Source organism: Benincasa hispida, chromosome 3, assembly GCF_027475165.1.
Source record: "Benincasa hispida cultivar pf3 chromosome 3, pf3_genome.v1.1, whole genome shotgun sequence".
Taxonomy (NCBI): domain Eukaryota; kingdom Viridiplantae; phylum Streptophyta; class Magnoliopsida; order Cucurbitales; family Cucurbitaceae; genus Benincasa; species Benincasa hispida.
In genome coordinates, this window is record NC_143480.1 from 2446528 (window position 1) to 2468884 (window position 22357).

Here is a 22357-nt window from a genome sequence, read left to right on the forward strand (position 1 = left end):
AAAAGCCCAGTGAACGACTATAGAATCATATAACATAAAGTATACCATCACTGTAAACATGTAAATATACTAATGATTAACTCAAGAAATTGTCTCTAAATGTAGTTTTAAACCATTCTTAGATATCATCAAACATCATTATTTCCTAGTTGAGAACGAGCCTAAATGCTCTAGCTCCCAACGTTTATTACCGACCAAGAGACCCATACTTCGACCTCTCATTCAGAACTGCTTACGTGCACGTGGCCATACTAAGTACCGTCATACCTTAGGTACTTCTGCTCAGATACCTTCTCAAACTTGTCCTTCAGTATCAAGCTACTAAGATACCTTCTCAAATGTCCTTCGATATCAAATTGGTCAGGTACCTTCTCAAATGTCCTTTGGTACCAAGGTATTTTATAGCATCAAGTTAAGTTTCATTGCCTACCTTCTACACAAGAACTCATTTTCTTATAGCCTTCCTCTAGGAAGCATATTTCCATATTAGAACTTAACTTTTGTAATGACTACATGACATACCTTGGCCTGTGCTACACATATACAAGCCGAAAAACATGCGTTAAGTTATTCTCCAACCATTTGTTGCTTGAAGAAGTATAAATTCATCATTCGTGTCACTATAACTTACTTGATCTTATATGCATAAGTACTGGAGACATTAATTCACTTAGTCACTCACTGCTCTTAACGGTTTATACGCCTCTCCTAGCTCTTCTTGGCCTAAAAGGATATAATTCCTGGTTAAACTCTTAGAATTCTTAGTAAAATACCTTAAATAATTCATTTACTAAAGGAACTTTCATCAATAAAGATAGCTCTACTGGTGAGATCCCCATAAGCAAGATCACTACTAGTGAGATTGGCGAGATCCTTGCTAGTGAGATCGGCGAGATCCTTGCTAGTGAGATCGGCGAGATCCTTGCTAGTGAGATCGGCGAGATCCTTGCTAGTGAGATCAACGAGATCCATGCTAGCTAAATCAGCGAGATCTTTGCTAGTGAGATCAAGTTTTTCCTGGAAAATTTTCATCTTAGCGATACTCACTTTACCAACGATACTCGGCCCAATTCCTAGCTAGATTTCCTTCTAGAGCGAGATCAGCGAGATTTCCTTTATAAGTGAGATCCTCATCCCCATATCTCGCTATAACTCCCACGGTGAACTACTTGTTTGTTCTTCCCAAGCAGTTGTCTTCTTATGCACCGATTCCCTGTTATAATTTCAAAAATTCATAACTCAAAATCCAGAGCTCTTTTCAAGAAACTTCCTTCTATAAACGTGTTTAGAATTGAGTTAATTTCTTACCTTAAAATTTCAGCTATAAATTCCTTATAGTTTGGCCTGAAGATTCCAATCTTTACCTCGGGCCCTGATTAATCTGAGGTTCTGCCTCTTATGCAAATTCTCCACTTTTGTTCTTCTTCTCTTGTAATCTTTCTCCAGCAAGACAACCTTGAAAACTAGTTTCTCCCAGCTTTCAAATAGCACCAATTTCACTAAATTTGCTCTTGTCAATTGCCGAAACTATGCTTTTGAGACTTCACTTCCCTTTTAATCTTTCTGCCGCTTCCCGAGTTCAAAGAGTAGAATGCCACGTCACCCCACCCTTAGTGCCTCCAGCCAAACTAATGAATGAGTTTCTTCATTTAATATATTTTCCTTCCCTTCCTTCATAATCTCTATAAATAAACATGAATTTCTACTTAATAAATATGTAATATAACATTCCTTTGACTAAACATGCTTATCTAGTGAACCTAGAGTTCGGGGTTTACAAGTAAAAACTACAGGTTCTATGATCTAGGAAACCAAGTGATCATTGAGTCAAATGATGTCGACTTCTTTAAAGATAGGTTTCCCTTAAAATCAAGGAATGGTGGGGGATTTGGATCAAGTATTATAACCCTAGTTAGAAATCCTAAGCATAGAGAGTTGTCATTTAATATACAAAATCATTTCAAATCAACTATTTGAAATTTGTTAAATAATCAAACTTACATACTGATTTTTACTTCATTCATAATGAGTAAATATCAATATAAAATAGATAAATACTTACTTTTCATTTTCTTGTCATTGTCGTGATTCAAAGTCATGGTTATGATACTGTATCAAACCATTATTCTCAAAGATCCTAATTGTGAAATTCATTTATTAAATGAGCATCATAATTTTGCAAATCTTTTGTAATTCAATCTTTGAGAATCTGCATAAATTTGTGTAAATGCATTGAATTTTTTATCACAAAAGAATTAATTTATTCTTACATATCTCATATGCAAAAGGAAGCTTAATTGAAGACCTGTATTAGTTAGTACACATGTCTGTCTAGTGACTAGTATTCTTGATGGGGCTCACTAGGTTGTATTATCTATGGAAAAAAAAACAATGCTACGAAACCCTGTGATGTAAATGTGTTAAGCTCTGAGTTATTATGTATTCAGGGTTTGAGTATTATTATAAGGTAAGATAGAAAGTAAGTGCCAGTAAAAGGATTAATAACTACAGTAGTCATCATTCCGTCCAGGTTAGGAGAGTAATCTGGTGCGGGAAACCTAGAAGAACCAAAAGAGCTAGAACCGCCAAAGATTTTGAAAATGACTTCCTGACCTACAATGTAAAAGAAGACCCTAAAGATCTAAGAGCTGCCCTATCCTCAGTAGATGCCAACCTAAGGCAAGAAGCCATAAATGATGAGATGGACGCACTTGAGTCAAATAACACTTGGCACTTTGTAGATCTACCCCTAGGATGTAAGGCAACAAACTCCTACACGATCGCTTAACTATTACTAGTAGACTATCGCCTTCCCAGAAACTATACGATCGCATACCTTTAAGTTCTACACGTGGAAGTAGACGATGAGCGGCACGCTACGATGACTTCTCCATGACAACATCTTCTGAACACCCACTCTCAAGAGTTAATTTTTTACGTAATTAATAAAATTAATTAAGTAACCAATTTAATTAATTAAACATTTAAATCATATTCAAATTTACATTTCTCTCTGAACCTATAGTTTAAATTTGGACTCATTAAAAAATAACTTTATATTATAAAGTATCTATATACATTATATTAATTCTATCATGTACAATTAACATAAATTCCTTTAATCAATTTGAACATTTCGAATTCTTTCAAAACTAATGATTCTTATTTTACCTTTTGTGAGCTAGTAGGGGACCTAATTGACGTTATAAGCTTCAATGACAAAAAAGTTAATTAATTTAAATCATTCAGAAAGACATTTTATTTTTTATTTTAAATCATTATGGAGAATATAAACTTTTTTTAATCCCAAATTCTACATTTATTTATTTATTTATTTATAGTTTGAAGTGCTTAATATTCTATGAGATAATTTTTTTTTCGATTGATTTTTTTTAATTATTTTCTTATTATTTTAATTCTTAGGATAGATAATATTATATAAGATAATTATGTTTAAATTTTAGAATCGGTCCAAAATTATAGCTTTTAATCTTTTGGAAAGGATTTTCAATTCCGAAATTGTCGGCAGCATTTATATTTCAATGCTATCAATTGTTTAAATTAGATTTTAAGTCCTAAATCGGCTATAAAACATCTACAAACATGAAATACAATGAATCCCTTGTTTTCAAAATTACCAACGAGATATTCAATGATTAATTATTTGTACATGAGTTGAGAGTTATGTTTGTGTAAGACTTTATTAATTATTTGTACACAACCAAGTTTTCAACCTAATTTAAGGAAATTCTTCAAAGGCTATATAGAATATTGAAATATAAATTGTCGATGTAGTATCATCATAACATGAAAATGGATAGCTAGCTGGAGGAGAATTCTTTCTTTCAAAATGATGTTATAGGAGGTCAAGGACACATAGGAAATGTATGGATCAAATATAATTTTTTGTAAACCAACAACATTAACTAATTTTATATAAACTAATAAACATTAAGTATTTTATTAATTCAAAATATATAATATTTATATACGATAATGTGACCAAGAATCTATGGGCGAATACAAATATCTCAATTGTATGTCATATTCTTACATTCAGTAAATACTCATCTAATAAACCTAAATTTGTTGAATATGATATTTTGTGTTTTCAGTATCTTCCTTCATTGTACCTCGTCATTAGTTTGCATCGTATTGGTGGTGATTTCAGGCATGTAAGGCATAATGTTCATATTTTGAGCATAAGGCATGTCACTAGTAATTTGGTTGATGATCATCTCAGGTTCAGGCATATCACTAATACCTTTCTTGGTGGTCATTAAAGCCAAGTAGGACACATCATGATGCATTTGGTTGGTGGTCATTTTAGGATCACAAGGCATATGGCATACCATATTAGGTGTCACGGAAATCTGCTCTGCTAATTGTTGAGGCGGAATTTTGTTTGCTTTTCTTGTAGGTCGCCTTTGGATAATCTTTCTCGTATCATGAATCTCAGGTGCCAAAACCCTCTTCTTCGTAGGTTGAATATTGCATATCCCCAATGCTTTTCTTTTGAGTCTTTCATTCTTTCTAATCCGACACAATACATAGTTTGGATCTGAACAACCACATGTGATCACACTCTCATGCAAGCTGTACTCATGCATGATCCATTCACCATGATGTTCTTGTAATTGAGGATTCTCATACCTAACAGTAACAAATGGTAAAAATTATTCTTTCTAAATTCCAAAAGAATGGTAAGTTGAAAACTATAATAATTGAAAAATTAAGAAAAAACAAACAATAATTTCAAAGGGTGACATAAAAATAAAAACACAAGTGCCACAAAGTTGGAGATAGAAAGAAAGGCGTTATTATCAATGCCTTACTCGTCTGCAGTAGCCAATTATTGGGACGTTGCTTCCAGAAATCGGGGTGGCTGAGTTCTCACCACTCCATGTACCGCCAGCCAAGCCGATCTTGCGATTGACATAGGCAGATAATTGTCCCGAACTATTGATGGACCTATTGAGTTTCGTAAAGAAATAGAGGTCTTGGCCATCAACACCTCCATAGGAATTCCAAATTTCCCAAGGCTCTAAATCTCCGTAGAGATCACAGTAAAAAACAACGAGTGTGGAATAGGGAAAGGTGTGAATCTTCTTGTAAAGATAATGCTCCATGAGTATTTGGTCTATAGGGTTAAACCTAAAGCCAACCAACAACTTCAAAGCCTGTTGCAATGAATCTGAATCCATTACCAATAGCAACCAAGGATGAAGGCTTAGTTGATTTCTAAGTTTTTGAAGAAACTGCGATCAAAGGCTTGAGGGTGGGTGTCTCTAAAGAAGTTGTGATTGAAATTATTTGAGCGCCGAAGTCTTCATATTTATAGACATCAATTTTTTTGTTTGAGATCTAATTTTTTTTACCATAATCTTTTTAAAGATATATATATATATTAGTTTTAAATCAATTTGGAGAATATCATGTTTTGTTTTTTTATCCCAAATTCTACTTTTTCTTTTCTTTGACTTTGAAGTGCTTTGATATTTTATCTGATTATTGTGTTTGAATTTCAAATGCCTTTTTTTCCGGTTGACTTCTAATATTTCCTTTTTCTTTTAATTTTTAGGTTAGATAATATAATTTTATATCAGACGATCGCCTACCTTTTACTATACAATAGTATACCAAAAGCTACACGATCGCTTAGCTTTACTACACGATCGCATAGTTGAAGTAGACGATGAAGGGCACGCTACGATGGCTACTCCACGAAAGCATCTTCTGAATTCCCACTCTCGAGAGCTCACTTTCCTCACTACACAATCGCCTACAAACTCCTACACGATCGTTTAGCTATTACTATTAGACGATCGCCTTCTCAGAACCTATACGATCACCTACCTTTTACTATACGATCGTACGGCAAGTGCTACACGTTCGCTATGCTTAACTACATGATCGCCTTGTGGAAGTAGACAATGAGCGGAACGTTGCGATGGTTTGTCACACCCCCTCCCAGATTACCCTTTTATTCTGTAAGAGGATATGACTGTGGTAGTTACTAGCCCTACTACCAGCACTAACCACCCAAGCCTTCTAATCTAAATACCGACCTATTCATCAATATGTAATATACGCAAATAGCTAACCCCCCTTAAAGTTCTACAAAGATTACATAAATATATGCATACAGCCAAGACATTACTTTTATAGAAAAATATTCACAGGTGGCCCAAACATTCCTACAGAAGCCCTAGTCCCTCACAAAACATGTGTACATAAACAGATCATCAACCTAAGTCTTTTAATAAGCCGAGTCTTTTGGTGGCAAGCAGTAGCAGGATCAACCTTGTGGAAACTGACCGCTACCTGAGAAGGGAAAACACAGAAATTCTGTGAGCTAAAAGCTCAGTGAGTGACTATAGAATCGTAAAGCAACAAGTGTAGCATCATTATAAACATGTAAATATACCAATGAGTAAACTCAAGCAATTGTCTCTAAATGTAGATGTAAACCATTCTCAGACATCATTAAAAATTATTATTCCTTAGTTGATAACGAGCCTAAACGCTCTAGCACCCAAACATTTATTACCGACCAAGAGACCCATACTTCGGTCTCTCATTCATAACTGCCTACGTGCAGATGGCCACACTAAGTACCATCATATTTTAGGTCATTCTGCTCAGATACCTTCTCAAATTTATCCTTCAGTATTGAGCGACTATGATACCTTCTCATATATCCTTTGGTATCAAATTGGCCAGATACCTTCTCAAATGTCCTTCCGTATCAAATTGGCCAGGTACCTTCTCAAATGTCCTTCGGTACCAAATTGGTTAGATACCTTCTCAACATCCTTCGGTATCAAATGTGTATTTTGTAACAACAAATTAAGTTCCATTGCTTAGTATTTACACAAGAGCTGTTCCATTGCCACTCATTTACACAAGAACTCACTCTCTCATAGCCTTGCTCTAGGAAGCATATATCAAAATCAGAAACATAGCTTTTGTAATGGTTACACGACATACCTTGGCCCATGTTACACACATACAAGCCGGGAAACATGCATTAAGTTATTCTCCAACCATTTATTACTTGAGAAAGTATAAAAACATCATTAATGTCACTGTGCTTTACTTGATCATATATACATGAGTATTGGAAACCTTAAATTTACTTAGTCACTCACAGTTTGTCTGGATCTTATTGGTTTATACGCTTCCCCTAAGTCTTCTTGGCTTGAAAATATATAATTCCTGATTAAACTACTTAGAATTCCTAGTAAAATATCTCAAATAATTAATTTATTAAAAGAACTTCCATCAATACAGGTAGCTTTACTGGCGAGATCCCCCTGAGCGTGGTCAGCGAGATCCCCCTAAGCGATGCTAGCGAGATCCCCCTGAATGATGCTAGCGTGATCCCCCTGAGCGATGCTAGCGTGATCCTCCTGAGCGATGCTAGCGAGATCCTCCTGAGCGATACTAGCGGGATCCTCTAGAGCGATACAAACGAGATCCTCTAGAGCAATACCAGTGAGATCCTCTAGAGCGAGATCAAGCTTTTCCTATCAAATCTTAGCGATACTCACCTCAATTCCTCGCAAGATTTCCCCTTAGCTCGAGATCCTTCTTACAAAATCAGCGAGATTTCCTTTATAAGCAAGATCCTCCTGCCCAAATCTCGCTATAATTCTCCACGATGAACTGCTTGTTTGTTTTTCACAAGCAGCTGTCTGCTTATGCACCAATTCCCTGTTATAACTTCAAAAATTCAAAACTCAAACTCCATAGCTCTTTTCAAGAAACTTCCATCTACAAACTTGTTTATATTTGAGTAACTTCCTTACCTTAAAATTTCAGCCTAGAATTCCTTATAGTTTAGCTTGGAACTTCCAAACTTCACCTCGGCCCAGATTAATTTGTGGTTCTGCCTCTTCTGCAATTTCTCCACCTTTGTTCTTCTCCTCTTGCAGTCTTTCTCCAGCAAGACAACTTTGAAAACTAGATTCTCCCAGCTTTCAAATGGCACCGAATTCGCTAAATTTTCTCTCGTCAATTGCCGAAACCATGCTTTTGAAGTTTCACCTCCCTTTTAATCTTTCAGCCACTTCCTGAGTTCAAAGAGTAGATTGCACACACTTAGTGCCTCCATCCAGACTAATGATTAAGTTTCTACATTTAATATAGTTTCCTTCCCTTCCTTCATAATCCCTATAAACAACATGAATTTCTACTAAATAAATATGTCATATAACATCTCTTTGGCTAAACATGCTTATCTAGGGAACCTAAGTTCGGGGTTTACAATCATCTCCCCCTTAAAAGAAATTTCATCCTTGAAATTTACCTAAGATGTCATTTGAAAAGTTGAGGGTATCTCTTCCTCATTTGCTCTTCAGGTTCCCAGGTTGCTTCCTCGATCCCATGATTACGCCATAACACCTTCACCAAAGGAATCGTCTTATTTCTGAGTACCTGATCTTTCCTATCCAAAATCTCGATGGCCTCTTCCTCGTAAGATAAATTTTCTTTGAGCTATACCAGTTATGTTGTTAGTATGTGCATAGGATCAAGCACGTATTTCCTTAGCATCGACACATGAAATACGTCGTGCATACGAGCTAGCTCCATCGGCAACTACAACCTATAAGTTGCTAGACCAACTCGTTCCACAATTTCATATGGTCTGATGTATCGTAGACTTAACTTCCCTTTTCTCCCAAACCAGAGAATTCCTTTCCATGAGGATAGCTGGAGAAATACCCGTTCTCCGACTTTAAATTCTAGTTCTCTTCTTCATTTATCGGCGTAGCTCTTCTATCTATCGCGAGCCGTCTTAAGATTATCCCTGATAAGTTTCACATTCTCTGTTGTTTTTTGAACTAATTATGGACCAAGTAATTGTCATTCTCCGACTTCATTCCAGCATACTGGAGTCCTGCAAGGTCGACTGTACAATGCTTCATAGGGAGCCATTCTGATTCTAGAATGGTAGCTATTGTTGTAGGCAAACTCAATCAACGATAAGTGTGCATCTCAACTTCCTTTGAATTGTAGTACACAAGCTCTTAACATATCTTCCCTTGTCTATATAGTTCTTTCCAACTGTCCATCTGTTTGCGGATGAAAAGTCGTACTGAAATGCAATTTAGTGCCCATAGACTTCTGTAAACTAGGCCAAAATTTTGAAGTGAACCTCGAGTCCCGATCCGACACTATCGACACTGGGGCTTCATATTGACTGATTATCCTATCCACATAAATCTTAGCTAGGCGGTCTAGTGTAAAAGTAACTTTTTCTAGTATGAACTTCGCCATCTTAGTTAGTCTATCAACTATTACCCAAATGCCATCAAATCCTGAGGGTGTCTTAGGCAAACCAAATAGAAAGTCCATTGTCACATGCTCCCACTTCCACTCAGGCACTGGAAGTGGATTGAGTAATCCTGCTGGTCTTTGTCTCTCAGGTTTTACTTGTTGACAGACTATACATCGGTCCACATATTCTGCTATGTCTCTCTTCATCCTAGGCCACCAGTAAAATTTCTTCAAAGTTCTATACATCTTGGTGCTACCTGGATGCATGGCATAAGCGAAACTATGTGCTTCCTCTAGAATGGCTTGTTTAAGCTGTAGCTTGTTAGGCACACACATTCTCCCCTCCTTTTCTAGTACACTGTCTGTTCCTAGTTGAAAGTCAACCCTGATGCCCTTACTCACATCATTAACAATCTTCTGAAAATTAGGGTCTTCCAACTGATCCCGCTTAAGGTTTTCTACTAAGTTTGGCCTTATCAGAAAAGTAGCTATCATTCCTCCTGACGGTTTCACTGATAAAGCGGTTCTGGAATTCCTGAACTCCTGCAATAGCATTCCTCTTATTGAACCAATAATGGCCTTGGGTCTCGAGGATTTCCTACTTAGTGCATCTGCTACAACATTAGCCTTACCAGGGTGGTACTCGATGGAATAGTCATAATCTTTAATCAATTTAATCCATCTTCGTTGTCTTAGATTCAATTCCCTTTGATCAAAGATATATTTTAAGCTTTTGTGATCTGTAAATAACCTGCAGTGCTCTCCAAATAGGTAATGTCTCCACAACTTCAGAGCCAAAACAACTGCTGCCAATTCCAGATCATGCGTGGGATAAATGCCCTCATGTTTCTTAAGTTGACGAGAGGCATATGCAATCACCTTCTCATCCTGCATCAACACACATCCCTATCCTTATGGGGATGTGTCACAATAAATCTCAAATTCCTTACCTGGTATAGGCAAGGTAAGCACTGGTGCTGATACTAGTTTCTGTTTCAGCTCCTGAAAACTATGTTCACACTCCAACGATCATTTAAACCTCACGCCTTTCTTGGTCAGGTTCGTCAACGGAAGGGCTATCTTAGAGAAACCTTCCACAAATCTCCGATAATAACCTGCCAACCTAGGAAATTGCGTATTTCTGAAACGGTTGTGGGTCGTTCCCAATTAACTATTGCTTCCGTCTTCTGGGTATCTATGCTAATGCCCTCTGCTGAAACAACATGCCCAAGAAATACTACCCGATCTAACCAAAAATCGCATTTACTGAATTTAGCATACAACTGCCTATCTCGCAACATTTGCAATACTATCCTCAGGTGGGTAATATGATCCTCCCTACTACCAGAATACACCAATATATCATAAATGAATACTATCACGAACTAGTCCAAGTAGGGATGAAATATCCTGTTCATGAGATCCATGAATACCGCAGGGGCATTTGTCAATTCGAAAGGCATTACAGGAATTCATAATGTCCATATCTCGTTCTAAATGCGGTTTTAGGAATATCGACTTCTCTCACTTTCAGTTGATGATAACCCGATCTCAGGTCTATCTTCAAAAACAGTGTGGCTCCTCTTAGCTGATCAAACAAATCATCAATGCATGGTAACAGATATTTATTCTTAATCGTTACCTTATTCAGCTGCCTATAGTCGATACACAATCTAAGTGTACCATCTTTCTTCCTCACAAACAATACTGAAGCTCCCCAAGGCGATACACTAGGTCAAATGTATCCCTTGTTAATTAACTCTTGCAGCCAAACCTTTAATTCTTTCAACTCAGTCGGCACCATTTTATACGGTGCCTGCGATATGGGAGTTGTTCCTGGAACTAAGTCAATAGTAAACTCCACCTCCCTATTGGGTGGTAATCCCAATAGTTCTTCAGGAAATACATCCCGAAATTCATTTACCACTGGGACATCTTCTGGGTTCAACTCTTTCCCTTGAGCAACCATCACATGAGCCAGATATTCTTTACATCCCTTGTTCAATAGCTTCCGAGCTTTCACTGTCGATATCAAATTCCCCGCGACTAATCATTTGTTTCCTGTCAGCATTACATCTTGGCCATTTGATTTCCTGAGCACTACCTTCTTCTTGTAGCAATCTACTGAAGCATGATACTTACTTAGAAAATCCATCCCCAGGATAGCATCAAACTCCAATAGTTCTAAAGGAAGTAAATCAGCATAGAAGTTCTGACCATTGATCAGTATCTCACAATGATTATAGCATCTATCTACTACTATTACATCTCCCAAAGGGGGTAAAGATAAATAACTATTCAGGCATAGGTTCAACCAACCTATCTATACTAGGTACATACATGTTAGATATAAATGAATGTGTGGCACCAGGATCAAATAAAACATAAGCAAACTGCCCACATAACATAACATTACCAGTCACAACATCTAGAGACTCCGCGCCTCCTGGTGTGTCACGGTATACACTCGCCTCTGCTACTAGGGTCGACCTACGAGATTCTTCTGCTTGGCACCACTTGACCCTTCACCCTGATTTCCAGCACTCTTTGGTTGGTTAACTATCTGGGAAGTCGGCTGTTGTGCTGTTGAAACGTCCCTGTTCATCTGGGGACAGTCCCTTTTGAAATGCCCTGTTTGTCCGCATTGGAAACATGCACCTCTGCCACTATAGCATGCCCCAAAATTCCTCTTGCCACAACTAGGGCATGTTGGTCTCCTGTCTATGCTGGCTACCGACTCACCAGCTCGTGGCATCTCTGATCGGCTAACTGCACCGGCCGAGGGTCTCGTTTTCCTTTTCTTGGATCCCTACCAACTAGTTCCCCTAAAATGGCTCCCACTAGTCTGGGTTGCCACTGGAGATCGGAATCCCCTGTCTCTAGGCCCTACTATGGCCTCACTACCTCTTGGAAACTGCTCAACATCTGCCAAACTCCGCTCAACTCGTATTGTTGTTTCTACTAACTGGTTAAAATCTAGCCAATTAGCCGTTGACGTGACCAGAGTTCTGATTTCCATCCTCAAACCTTGTTCAAATTTTTCGCATCTATCTCTTTCCTCAGCAATAATCGGCAGGGCATACTGTGATAACTCTATAAATTTCTGCTCATATTCTGCCACCAACATCATTCCCTGTGTTAATCTGAGGAACTCATCCCTTTTTGCATCCCGAAACGAGCTGGGGTAATACTTATCTTCAAAGGCCTTCCTGAATTCAAGCCATAACATCACATCTGTACTGGCTTGTCTGGTGGATATCACTTTCCACCATTTCTCTGCTCCTTTCTGTAGTAGAAAGGTGTTAATCCCACTTTCCTGTCCTCTAGACAACTCATAACATTGAAACATTTTTCAACTACATCCAGCCACAACTCAGCTTCAGCTGGATCTGTTGTACCTTCAAATGTCACAGCCCTTAGGGCTTTAAACCTCTCAATACCATATTTCTTTTCTGGGTCGGCTCGTGCAGAGCCCACACTGGCTGCTAACCTCTGCACTATCCTGTCAAACACTGCATCTTTTAGCTACGAATCTGCCCTTGCGTGGGGAGTACTAGACTCTCCCTCGGACATCGTTTCCTGACCCACTGGATCATTCACCTTCTTTTTGCCACCCGGTGGGTTCTCCCCAAACTCTGGGCCCCTATTGGTAGGTCAGTGTTCCTGCCACCTGTCTGTTTACTTGGTCTGCCACGTTGCCTCGACATTTCACCTAATACAATGTACACATGTTAGGGACTCACACTTAGGGACTTAGACTTATGCATAAAATTCCCTCTCATTCAATAAACCTTATGCCCTGATACCAAATTGTCACACCCCCTCCTAGATTACCCTTTTATTCTGGAAGAGGATATGACCATGATAGTTACTAGCCCTACTGCCAGCACTCACCACCCAAGCCTTGTAATCTAAATACCAACCTATTCATCAATATGTAATATACGCAAACAGCTAACCTCCCTTAAAGTTCTACAAAGATTACATAAATACATGCATACAATCAAGACATTACTTTTATAGAAAAATATTCACAGGTGGCCTAAACATTCCTATAGAAGCCCTAGTCCCTCACAAAACATGTGTACATAAACAGATCAACAACCAGTCTTTTAATAAGTCGAGTCTTTCGGTGGCAAGTAGCAGCAGGATCAATACAGAAATTCTGTGAGCTAAAAGCTCAGTGAGTGACTATAGAATCATAAAGCAACAAGCATACCATCACTATAAACATGTAAATATACCAATGAGTAAACTCAAGCAATTATCTCTAAATGTAGTTGTAAACCATTCTCAGACATCATTAAACATTATTATTCCCTAGTTGAGAACGAGCCTAAACGCTCTAGCTCTCAAACGTTTATTATCGACAAAGAGACCCATACTTCGGTCTCTCATTCATAACTACCTACGTGCACGTGTCCACACTAAGTACCATCATATTTTAGGAACTTCCGCTCAGATACCTTCTCAAATTTGTCCTTCAGTATCGAGCGACTATGATACCTTCTCATATGTCCTTCGGTATCAAATTGGCCAGATACCTTCTCAAATGTCCTTCGGTATCAAATTGGCCAGGTAACTTCTCAAATGTCCTTCGGTACCAAATTTGTTAGATACCTTCTCAACGTCCTTCGGTATCAAATGTGTATTTTGTAACAACAAATTAAGTTCCATTACCTAGTATTTACACAAGAGTTGTTCCATTGCCACTCATTTACACAAGAACTCACTCTCTCATAGCCTTCCTCTAGGAAGCATATATCAAAATCAGAAACATAGCTTTTGTAATGGTTACACGACATACCTTAGCCTGTGTTACACACATACAAGTCGGGAAACATGCATTAAGTTATTCTCCAACCATTTGTTGCTTGAGGAAGTATAAATACATCATGGAAACCTTACTTAGTCACTCACAGTTCGTTAGGCTATTATTGGTTTATACGCTTCCCCTAGCTCTTCTTGGCCTGAAAAGATAGAATTCCCGATTAAACTACTTATAATTCCTAGTAAAATACCTCAAATAATTCATTTATTAAAGGAACTTCCATCAATATAGACAAATTTACTGGCGAGATCCCCCTGAGCATGGTCAATGAGATCCCCTTGAGCAATGCTAGCGAGATCCCCCAGAGCGATGCTAGCGAGATCCCCTAGAGCGATGCCAGCGAGATCCTCTAGAGCGATACCAGCGAGATCCTCTAGAGTGAGATCAAGCTTTTCCCGTCAAATCTTAGTGATACTCACCTCAATTCCTAGCGAGATTTCTCTCTAGAGCGCGATCCTTCTTACAAAATCAGCGAGATTTCCTTACAAAATCCTCCATAGCTCTTTTCAAGAAACTTTCTTCTATAAACTTGTTTAAATTTGATTAACTTCCTTACCTTAAAATTTCAGCCCAAAATTCCTTATAGTTTGGCTTGGAACTTCCAAACTTCACCTCGGGCTCAGATTAATCCGTGGTTCTGCCTCTTCTGCAATTTCACCACCTTTGTTCTTCTCCTCTTGCAATCTTTCTTCAGCAGGACAACCTTGAAAACTAGATTTTCCCAGTTTTCAAATGCACCGAATTCGCTAAATTTTCTCTTGTCAATTGCCGAAACCATGCTTTTGAAGTTTCACCTTCCTTTTAATCTTTTTGTCGCTTCCTGAGTTGAAAGAGTAGATTTCCACGTCACCCCACACTTAGTGCCTCCAGCCAGACTAATGATTGAGTATCTTCATTTAATATATTTTCCTTCCCTTCCTTCATAATCCTTATAAACAACATGAATTTCTACTTAATAAATATATAATATAGCATCTCTTTGGCTAAACATACTTATCTAGGGAACCTAAGTTCGGGGTTTACATGGCTTCTCCACGACAGCGTCTTCCGAAGTCCCAGTCTCAAAGCTCTCTTTCCTCACTACACGATCGCCCACAAACCCCTACACGATCGCTTAGCTATTACTATTAGACAATCGCTTTCTCAAAACCTATATGATCGCCTACCTTTTGCTATACGATCGTATGCCTAGTGCTACACGATTGTGGAGCTTTACTACACAATCAACTAGAGGAATTAGACGACGAACGGCACGCTGCGATGGCTTCTCCACGACAGCGTCTTCCGAACTCCCACTCTTGAGAGCTCTCTTTCCTTATTACACGATCGCCCACAAACCCCTACACGATTGCTTAGCTATTACAATTAGACGATCGCTTACTCAGAACCTATATGATCACATACCTTTTACTATACGATCGTATGCCCAGTGCTAAATGATCGCTGAGCTTTACTACACGATCGCCTAGTGGATGTAGACAATAAGCAGCACACTGTGATTGCTTCTCCACGACAACGTCTTCCGAACTCTGACTCTCTAGAGCTATCTTTCCTCACTACACAATCGCCCATAAACTTCTACACGATCGTTTAGCTATTACTATTAGTCGATTGCCTTCTCAGAACCTATACGATCGCATACCTTTTACTATACTATCGTCTAACCAGTGCTAGACGATCGTTGAGCGTTACTACACGATCGCCTAGTGAAAGTAGACGATGAGCGGCACGCTGCGATGACTTCTCCACGACAGCGTCATCCGAACTCCTACTCTCGAGAGCACTCTCTCCTTTCACTACACAATCACCCATAAACTCCTACACGATTGATTAGCTATTACTATTAGACACTCGCCTTCTCAGAACCTATATGACCGCATACCTTTTACTATACGATCGTTTACAAACTGCTACATGATCGCTGAGCTTTACTACACGATTGCATAGTGGAAGTAGATGATGAGCGGCACTTGATATGTATATGAAAAATCATAATTGGTAAATTTATTTGAAATTTTGAAACTCATATCATTATAGAAACAAAAATTAGGGTAAATATTTGAAAAAATATGTAAAAAAATTGATATAAGATTTCAACAAAATAATTGAATTTGATAAAAATTTGAAAATATATAAGATTTGATATAAGATTTGGAAAGATTATATAATATTTAGAAAATTGAGTAGAATATCAGTGTTAATCAATGAAAATTCTGAAAATAACATTTTGACATTTTCAATGTAGCTAGATTTTAAATTTGAATTTTTCAAATGCATACTTATATAAGAAAATATTATATATATAAAAAGAAATAACAACAATAAATGCATTATTTTATGTTACAAACTCGATTATTTTTGTTAAATTAAAATATATATTATATAATATATCATATATTATATGATAATACAAAAAACAATTATATAAAAATTTAAATAATAAAACAAGTTTATAAATTAATTAGTTTGTTTATAATCAACCTAATATATTAGTGAGTAACTATAATTAGTTTTATGGTTTATAAATATATTATTAAATACATTTTTAAAAATTATTTACATTGGTTTTAACTTTCAAAATTAATTTGCTACCACAACACATATCTACAAGTATGAATCTCTTATATTCAAAATTCAGTTTACTAAATGACTTAACTTGTGCATGGTAAACCTTTGCGATCAGATATTGTAATTCAACTATGGTTTAAAATTGCGAGATTTTGATGGCTTTGAAATTTGACCTAAGAAAATTTTGTTTTCCCCCATTTCGATGAAATTTCAAGATTTGTATGTTCAACACACTGTCTCGTTGGCCTGTGCGTAATTTCTGGAGTATTTAGGTTCAGATCCTAGCTCAAACAATATTTTCAATTTTATTTTTGGGAATTGTAGCGTATTCAGATTTTAGGGTTTGATTTTGAAAAATGACAAAACTGGCAAATGATGAGATTTATGGCAACTCACATGACAGACATATGACCAAGAATTTTTAAATCCTTGTTTTATCCTCGTCTAGTTCGTAGCTTCTGTTATTCATGAAACTACAAATACATGGTAAGTGTAAAATCATAAACAATAACGGGTTCTAGGGTAATCACTGATGCCTTAGTTCACCACCTTCCCTCTAATCGATTCATTTGAAAAAATTTAAAATAACCACCTTCCTCAAAATAAGCACCCTCCCTGATTTTCCTCATGTAGTTAAGGTTTCAATGCATAGTTTATTATTAATTTAAATTTTGTTTAACCACTTTTTATATTAAATTAAATATGTAGATTTTTTCTACCAAATTTATATTTTAAATATCTATGTATTATCAAATTTCATTAATCTAATCAAATTTTAAATCTATTCAAATGTTTGAATTGTTTTTCATTATTGTATACATATTTCTAATAAATTAATTGGGTATTTTACACATTTTTTAAGATTTAAATTGATTTGTATATGCTATTACATTCAATTGTACATATTATTTCATATTTAGTTGTTATTTTGATTGTACTTAACTTGCCCTTAATTGGTTCCTATATCTGAAATATTAAATAGAATGTAAGTGTAGAGTTTTATTAATAATCAAGATATAAATACAGTGTGACTGAAGAGCTTGAGTAATAACTGGTATATAAATACAATGTAATTTGAGAGCTTGATTAATAATCAAATTAATCATATTATAATCTAATAGATTCAATTTCAAAACAAAAAAATGACCATCATTCTGTAAGTTTTGCCATCTTTTGGAATTTAAATTTATTTTTAATATTAAAATTAGATTTTGATAATTATTCACGAATTGATTTAAAATAAACCAATCTCTTCCTCATTTTTTGTGAACCCTGAATCCTAATTTCTCTACTTGAGTATGTTCCCTACTAAGACTAGTGTGATGAGTAGGTTGATATGGAAACTAGTGTGGAATGGTAGAGGAAAAAGGAAGATTTGAAGAAATGAGGAAATTTGGAAGTTTAATTCTTGGGGAAAATTTGGAAAATTTGGCTAAGTATAGAATTTTGCGTTGGATGCGTTTGATGATGGATGCGTTGGATGTGTTGGATGATGGATGAGTTGGATACATTGGATGCATTGGTGAAGGAAGGAAAATGGAAGTGTAGCATTGGGATGGCATGAGGGCTGAGGGTGGCATGCGTCGAGCAACCTCGGCCAAATGCCCAGCCATGCGTCAAGTAGCCTCGGCTAGCGCCCATTCCATGCGTCGAGCAGCCTCGACCAGCACCCTTGCAATGTGTCGAGTAGCCTCGGCCAGCATCCCTGCCGAGCGGCCACGCCCATGCGTTGAGCCCTTGCCGAGTGGCCACGCCCATGTGCCAAAGCACCCGGCCAAGTATCAAAGCGCCGCACGCAGCCCAAGTGGCCAAGCACGCCAATGCGTCAAGTGACCAGCCTATGCGTGCCTATGCATTGGTGGCCAACACCATGCACCCATGCCATGTAAGCCATGCAATGCTACCTAGTGAGCCATGCAATGCTAACTAGTGAGCCATGCGATGGTCACCCTATGTGTTGGTGATGGTTAGCTTCTTGCGATAGCTAAGTTGAATTGTAATGAGAGTGAATTGGTTTTCTATGCATTGATGATAGGCTATGCATTGAGTATGGATTATGTGTCTAACATCCAAGTGTTGGACGCATACAAAGGATGAGATCAGCAGGAGAACATCATCAAAACCATGTGTCTTCTTGAGAGAAAAGCCTTAAGCCTTAAGAATTTGAGGTGGTGGCATCAGATTGGAGACTCATGCGTTGGCAACATGGGAGGAAGACACTTAACTTGCGATGATCACTACATTGCATTGATGGGGTAAGAAAGAGACACTTTGCCATGCAACCAAGTAAGTGGTGTCAACTATGGAGAAGGTTTGAATGCCTATAAATAGGGCCAAAAGACTTCATTTTTAGATCACAATTCAGAAATACCGTAAAAAGAGTGGGAGAGTTGAGCAAACTTTACGTTGGAGCCAAATCCATGCATTAGTCATAAAGGACGCATTGGACATTGAGGTCTGAAAAGGACGCATCATCTTGGGACGAGAAGTTCTCCCAATTTACTCGCGCGTTTGGAGTGATTCCAAAGCCACTTGAAAAGTCTAGTTTTCAGGGTAGAGCTTCTGGAAGAAAAGCTCGAAGGGATCGAGTTGGAAACTGAGAAAAAGACAGAAGGGTCAGGCTGTCAGATAAGCTTCGGCCAGTCTTGAAGATTCTGTGATTTCGGCCAAACGACGAGAATTTCTGAGCTCAACCTTTAGGGTAAGCTTCTTGAGACATTTTAGAACATGTTTGTAGAAGGAAGAAGCTCAAAATAAGGTTTAGAACTATGAGTAATCTAAGCTTTAATTTGAATCTGGATTCTAGGGGTGAAAAGGGAGCCCGAGGTAGAAAAGGGAGCTACTAGAGTGAAAAGCTCCTAAGCAATCAAGGTGAGTGGCTAAAATGTTTTGACTAAAACATTTTCTTAAAATGTTTGATTAACGTGTTATAGAAAGCATGTTTTAAAGAAGATTATTCTCATGCCAGCTAGTTTTACAAAGTGATTCCAAGCAAACCATGAGTTATGTTTTAAACACATGCATGTGTGAGAAATTGTTGAAAAGCGATTTATATGTGTTAAATATATTCAGCATGCGTTAATACCTTTAAAGCCATGTTTTTATATGTGTTATACTTTATATGTTTTAAAGATAAATTCATTATAACTAGTTTTACTTAAAACGCGATACCGAAGGACATTTGAGAAGGTATTCGCCCAACTAGATACCAAAGGACTTTGAGAAGGTATCTATTAGTACTGAAGGACGTTTGAGAAGGTACCAAACAACTAGATGCAGAAGGAAGTTTGAGAAGGTATCTGAACTGAAGTACCTAAGGTATGACGGTACTTAGTATGGCCACGTGCACGTAGGTAGTTAGAGTCAGAGAATGAGCAAAGGGGTTCTCTTTTGATTAGCAGTTGGTGTTGAGATTGTTTTATCCACAGTAAGGGTTATTCTCAACTGAGAAATAGTTTTATTGTTTTATGATTAAAACAGCTTTATATGTTTTATGCTTGGAAAATGTTTATACTGCAGTACAAGTACTGTAGAAGCTTATATTTCAGTTAAACTCTTTATTAAGATTTTGCATGAGAATCAATTATCTTTCTTAAGTCACTCACTAGGCGCAAGCTCACCCCATTTTCAAATGTTTTCTTTTTCCTCCCCACAGGTAGAGGTCAAATCCTCTGAAGATAGCTCTGCATCTGCTCTGCCACTAAAGGATAAAAAGATTCGTAACCCGTCTGTTTAGGTGGTTATTGTTAATATTGTACACATGTTACTGTTGTTCATATAGGGACTAGGGTTTGTGGATTTTGGGACTTGTGAATCTAGTGTTGTAATGACTCTAAATATGTTATGTTTTTGAATTAATAAATTTTGGCCTAAATATATTCCGCTGTATATAGGTTATATTTTGGTATCAGAGTTATTCCGCAAGAGTTATTAGGCAGTAAATGTCAGCCATAGGGTTGATAACTGCTGCAGTCACGCCCTTTTCTAGGCTAAAAGGATGGTCTGGGGCGGCGTGTGACAGATTTGGGTTTTAGACTACTCTCTCAAGTGTGCCTAAATGATGAATGATGCACTCATAGGACAAGGTAACCGCATGAACTTGGTTGGCGCAAGGTTGTTACTATCCCTAGTGAACAATGCATACATTACTTAATGCGACCAACCATTTACCCTCTCGAGCAGTTGATTGTTGCTGACTTCACTCATAGACAAGTAATGCGTTAGCCTATAGACAAGCATTGCAGTAGCTTCACACTAAGCAAATAAGATTACTCATATACTCGCGCAATGCATACATCTCGGTAGTATGCTACATGTTTCATATCCCTAATCCACATGACTAAGTATGCAATACCCAAGCAATCCCACTAAGTGTTGCAATGAAAGTAAAGATGCTAAGCAAGAAGATAGAGATGGAGTCAAAGGAATAGAGAAATGCATTGAAAACAGGTTGTATTGATTTCTTAATTCCAAAATGTTATACAATACAATATGAGAAAAGAAAGGAAAAGAAATGACCAGTTGGAAGCAAAGATTTGTTTCCAGCAGATGTGCATCAAGGCTGCCGGTGGTGCCATGGATGGGCAAAGAAGTTGACTCTCTCGAGATCTAACTCCGGTCAAAGGCTCCGGTCATCACTCGGAATGGATGAAAGAGGTGAAGAACTCTCAGCCGTCTTCTCATGCGTTTGTCTGGATCGCAAGGATCTGCCATAGGCGAACCTTAGGCGAAAACCTTAGATAAAATGAATTTCAGCTCATCGGTTTCTATTTATAGAGCTTGGGTCGCCGACAACATTAATTGGACTACTTTGAGTTTAACGTTCGGCACGTTAGTCCTTTTCTAAACCTCTGCCACTAACGGCGTGGTAGGTGAAATGTCAACATCAACTTTGGATTTTCTCGAGGTAGATGCGTTGATGCATTCATTCCACCTACCTTGCGTTGTCGCATAGCCGCAATCATTCAATAGCTACATTCGCTTAACACCGCAACGCTACATGATGACCACAATCTCTTGACGAGCACAACTCCCATGCATCGTGATGGACGCATACAGTTAATTACCGCAACATCCATGCGTTGATCGATGCATTTGCCTTGTGATGTAGTGTTTCTACGCATGCGGTCGTCTATGCGATGGTCCGGTCTCCGCGTTTACGATCATTTCCTGCATTGGCTACAAAAATAGAACATTGAATGCATAATTAACGTAAAACAACGAGTTAGCTGAGATTCGACATGCTGATCGACGCAAGCTCATATTCTTGTGGATTCCTATCATGATCGACGCATATTCTGCCTAACAACCTTCATAATTCTAAGTAAAAGGCCTAAGATGATATGTATTTCTACATGTAATCACACCCCCAAACTTAAAATCATGCTTGTCCTCAAGCATGCGTTATACTCAAGAAATTCTAACTCACCTTCATGCTTTCCTTTGTGATGACCAGCTTCTCAGAATATAATTTACATACACCTTTAACCATCATCGCAATGCTCTCCTCCACTTAGGCTGCTTCTTCAAAAAGATCTTGTCTAAGTTAAATCCCGCAAGCCTTTGCTAAAAAAAATTTTATTCATTCACCGCAACTTTGTGTTTAGCTTTTGAGATTGCGTTCATTCAAAATACTTCAAAAATTTGCGATGGCTTATTAGAAATGCGGCGTTGAAC

The 22357-nt window shown here is 37.7% G+C and overlaps 3 protein-coding genes across 3 annotated transcripts in view; 1 reads left to right on the forward strand and 2 right to left on the reverse strand.

Moving 5' to 3' along the window:
• Positions 1-153, forward strand: part of LOC150036952 (uncharacterized) — a 7098-nt gene extending 6945 nt beyond the window's left edge. The window contains exon 12 of the mRNA XM_090311703.1: positions 123-153. Within this exon, the coding sequence (XP_090167829.1) occupies positions 123-153 (31 nt within the window). The remainder of the gene's footprint in view (positions 1-122) is intronic.
• A 3971-nt stretch (positions 154-4124) lies between these two features.
• LOC150036953 (NAC transcription factor 25-like) lies at positions 4125-5204 on the reverse strand. Its single transcript, XM_090311704.1, has 2 exons — positions 4831-5204; positions 4125-4653 (listed from the first exon to the last, which is right to left on the reverse strand). Exons 1-2 carry the CDS (start codon positions 5202-5204, stop codon positions 4125-4127), a joined length of 903 nt encoding a protein of 300 aa, XP_090167830.1.
• A 3115-nt stretch (positions 5205-8319) lies between these two features.
• On the reverse strand, positions 8320-12037 carry LOC150036954 (uncharacterized). Its single transcript, XM_090311706.1, has 6 exons — positions 11777-12037; positions 11425-11494; positions 11057-11304; positions 10749-10870; positions 9439-10033; positions 8320-8499 (listed from the first exon to the last, which is right to left on the reverse strand). The coding sequence occupies exons 1-6, from the start codon at positions 12035-12037 to the stop codon at positions 8320-8322; spliced, it is 1476 nt and encodes a 491-aa protein (XP_090167832.1).
• Between the last annotated feature and the right edge of the window lie 10320 nt (positions 12038-22357).

Bases quoted from the DNA above. Each gene is read 5' to 3' on its own strand.
- LOC150036953 (XM_090311704.1), bottom strand. From the start codon at position 5,204: ATGGATTCAGATTCATTGCAACAGGCTTTGAAGTTGTTGGTTGGCTTT. The intron at 4,654-4,830 runs GCATTGATAATA...TGTTACTGTTAG, and splicing joins GGCTACTGCAGACGAGTAAG to GTATGAGAATCCTCAATTAC.
- LOC150036954 (XM_090311706.1), bottom strand. From the start codon at position 12,037: ATGCCACGAGCTGGTGAGTCGGTAGCCAGCATAGACAGGAGACCAACA. The intron at 11,305-11,424 runs GTAAGTATCATG...TGATATCGACAG, and splicing joins CCTGGGGATGGATTTTCTAA to TGAAAGCTCGGAAGCTATTG. The intron at 8,500-9,438 runs GTAAAACCTGAG...TAACTGGTATAG, and splicing joins GATGTATAGTCTGTCAACAA to CTCAAAGAAAATTTATCTTA.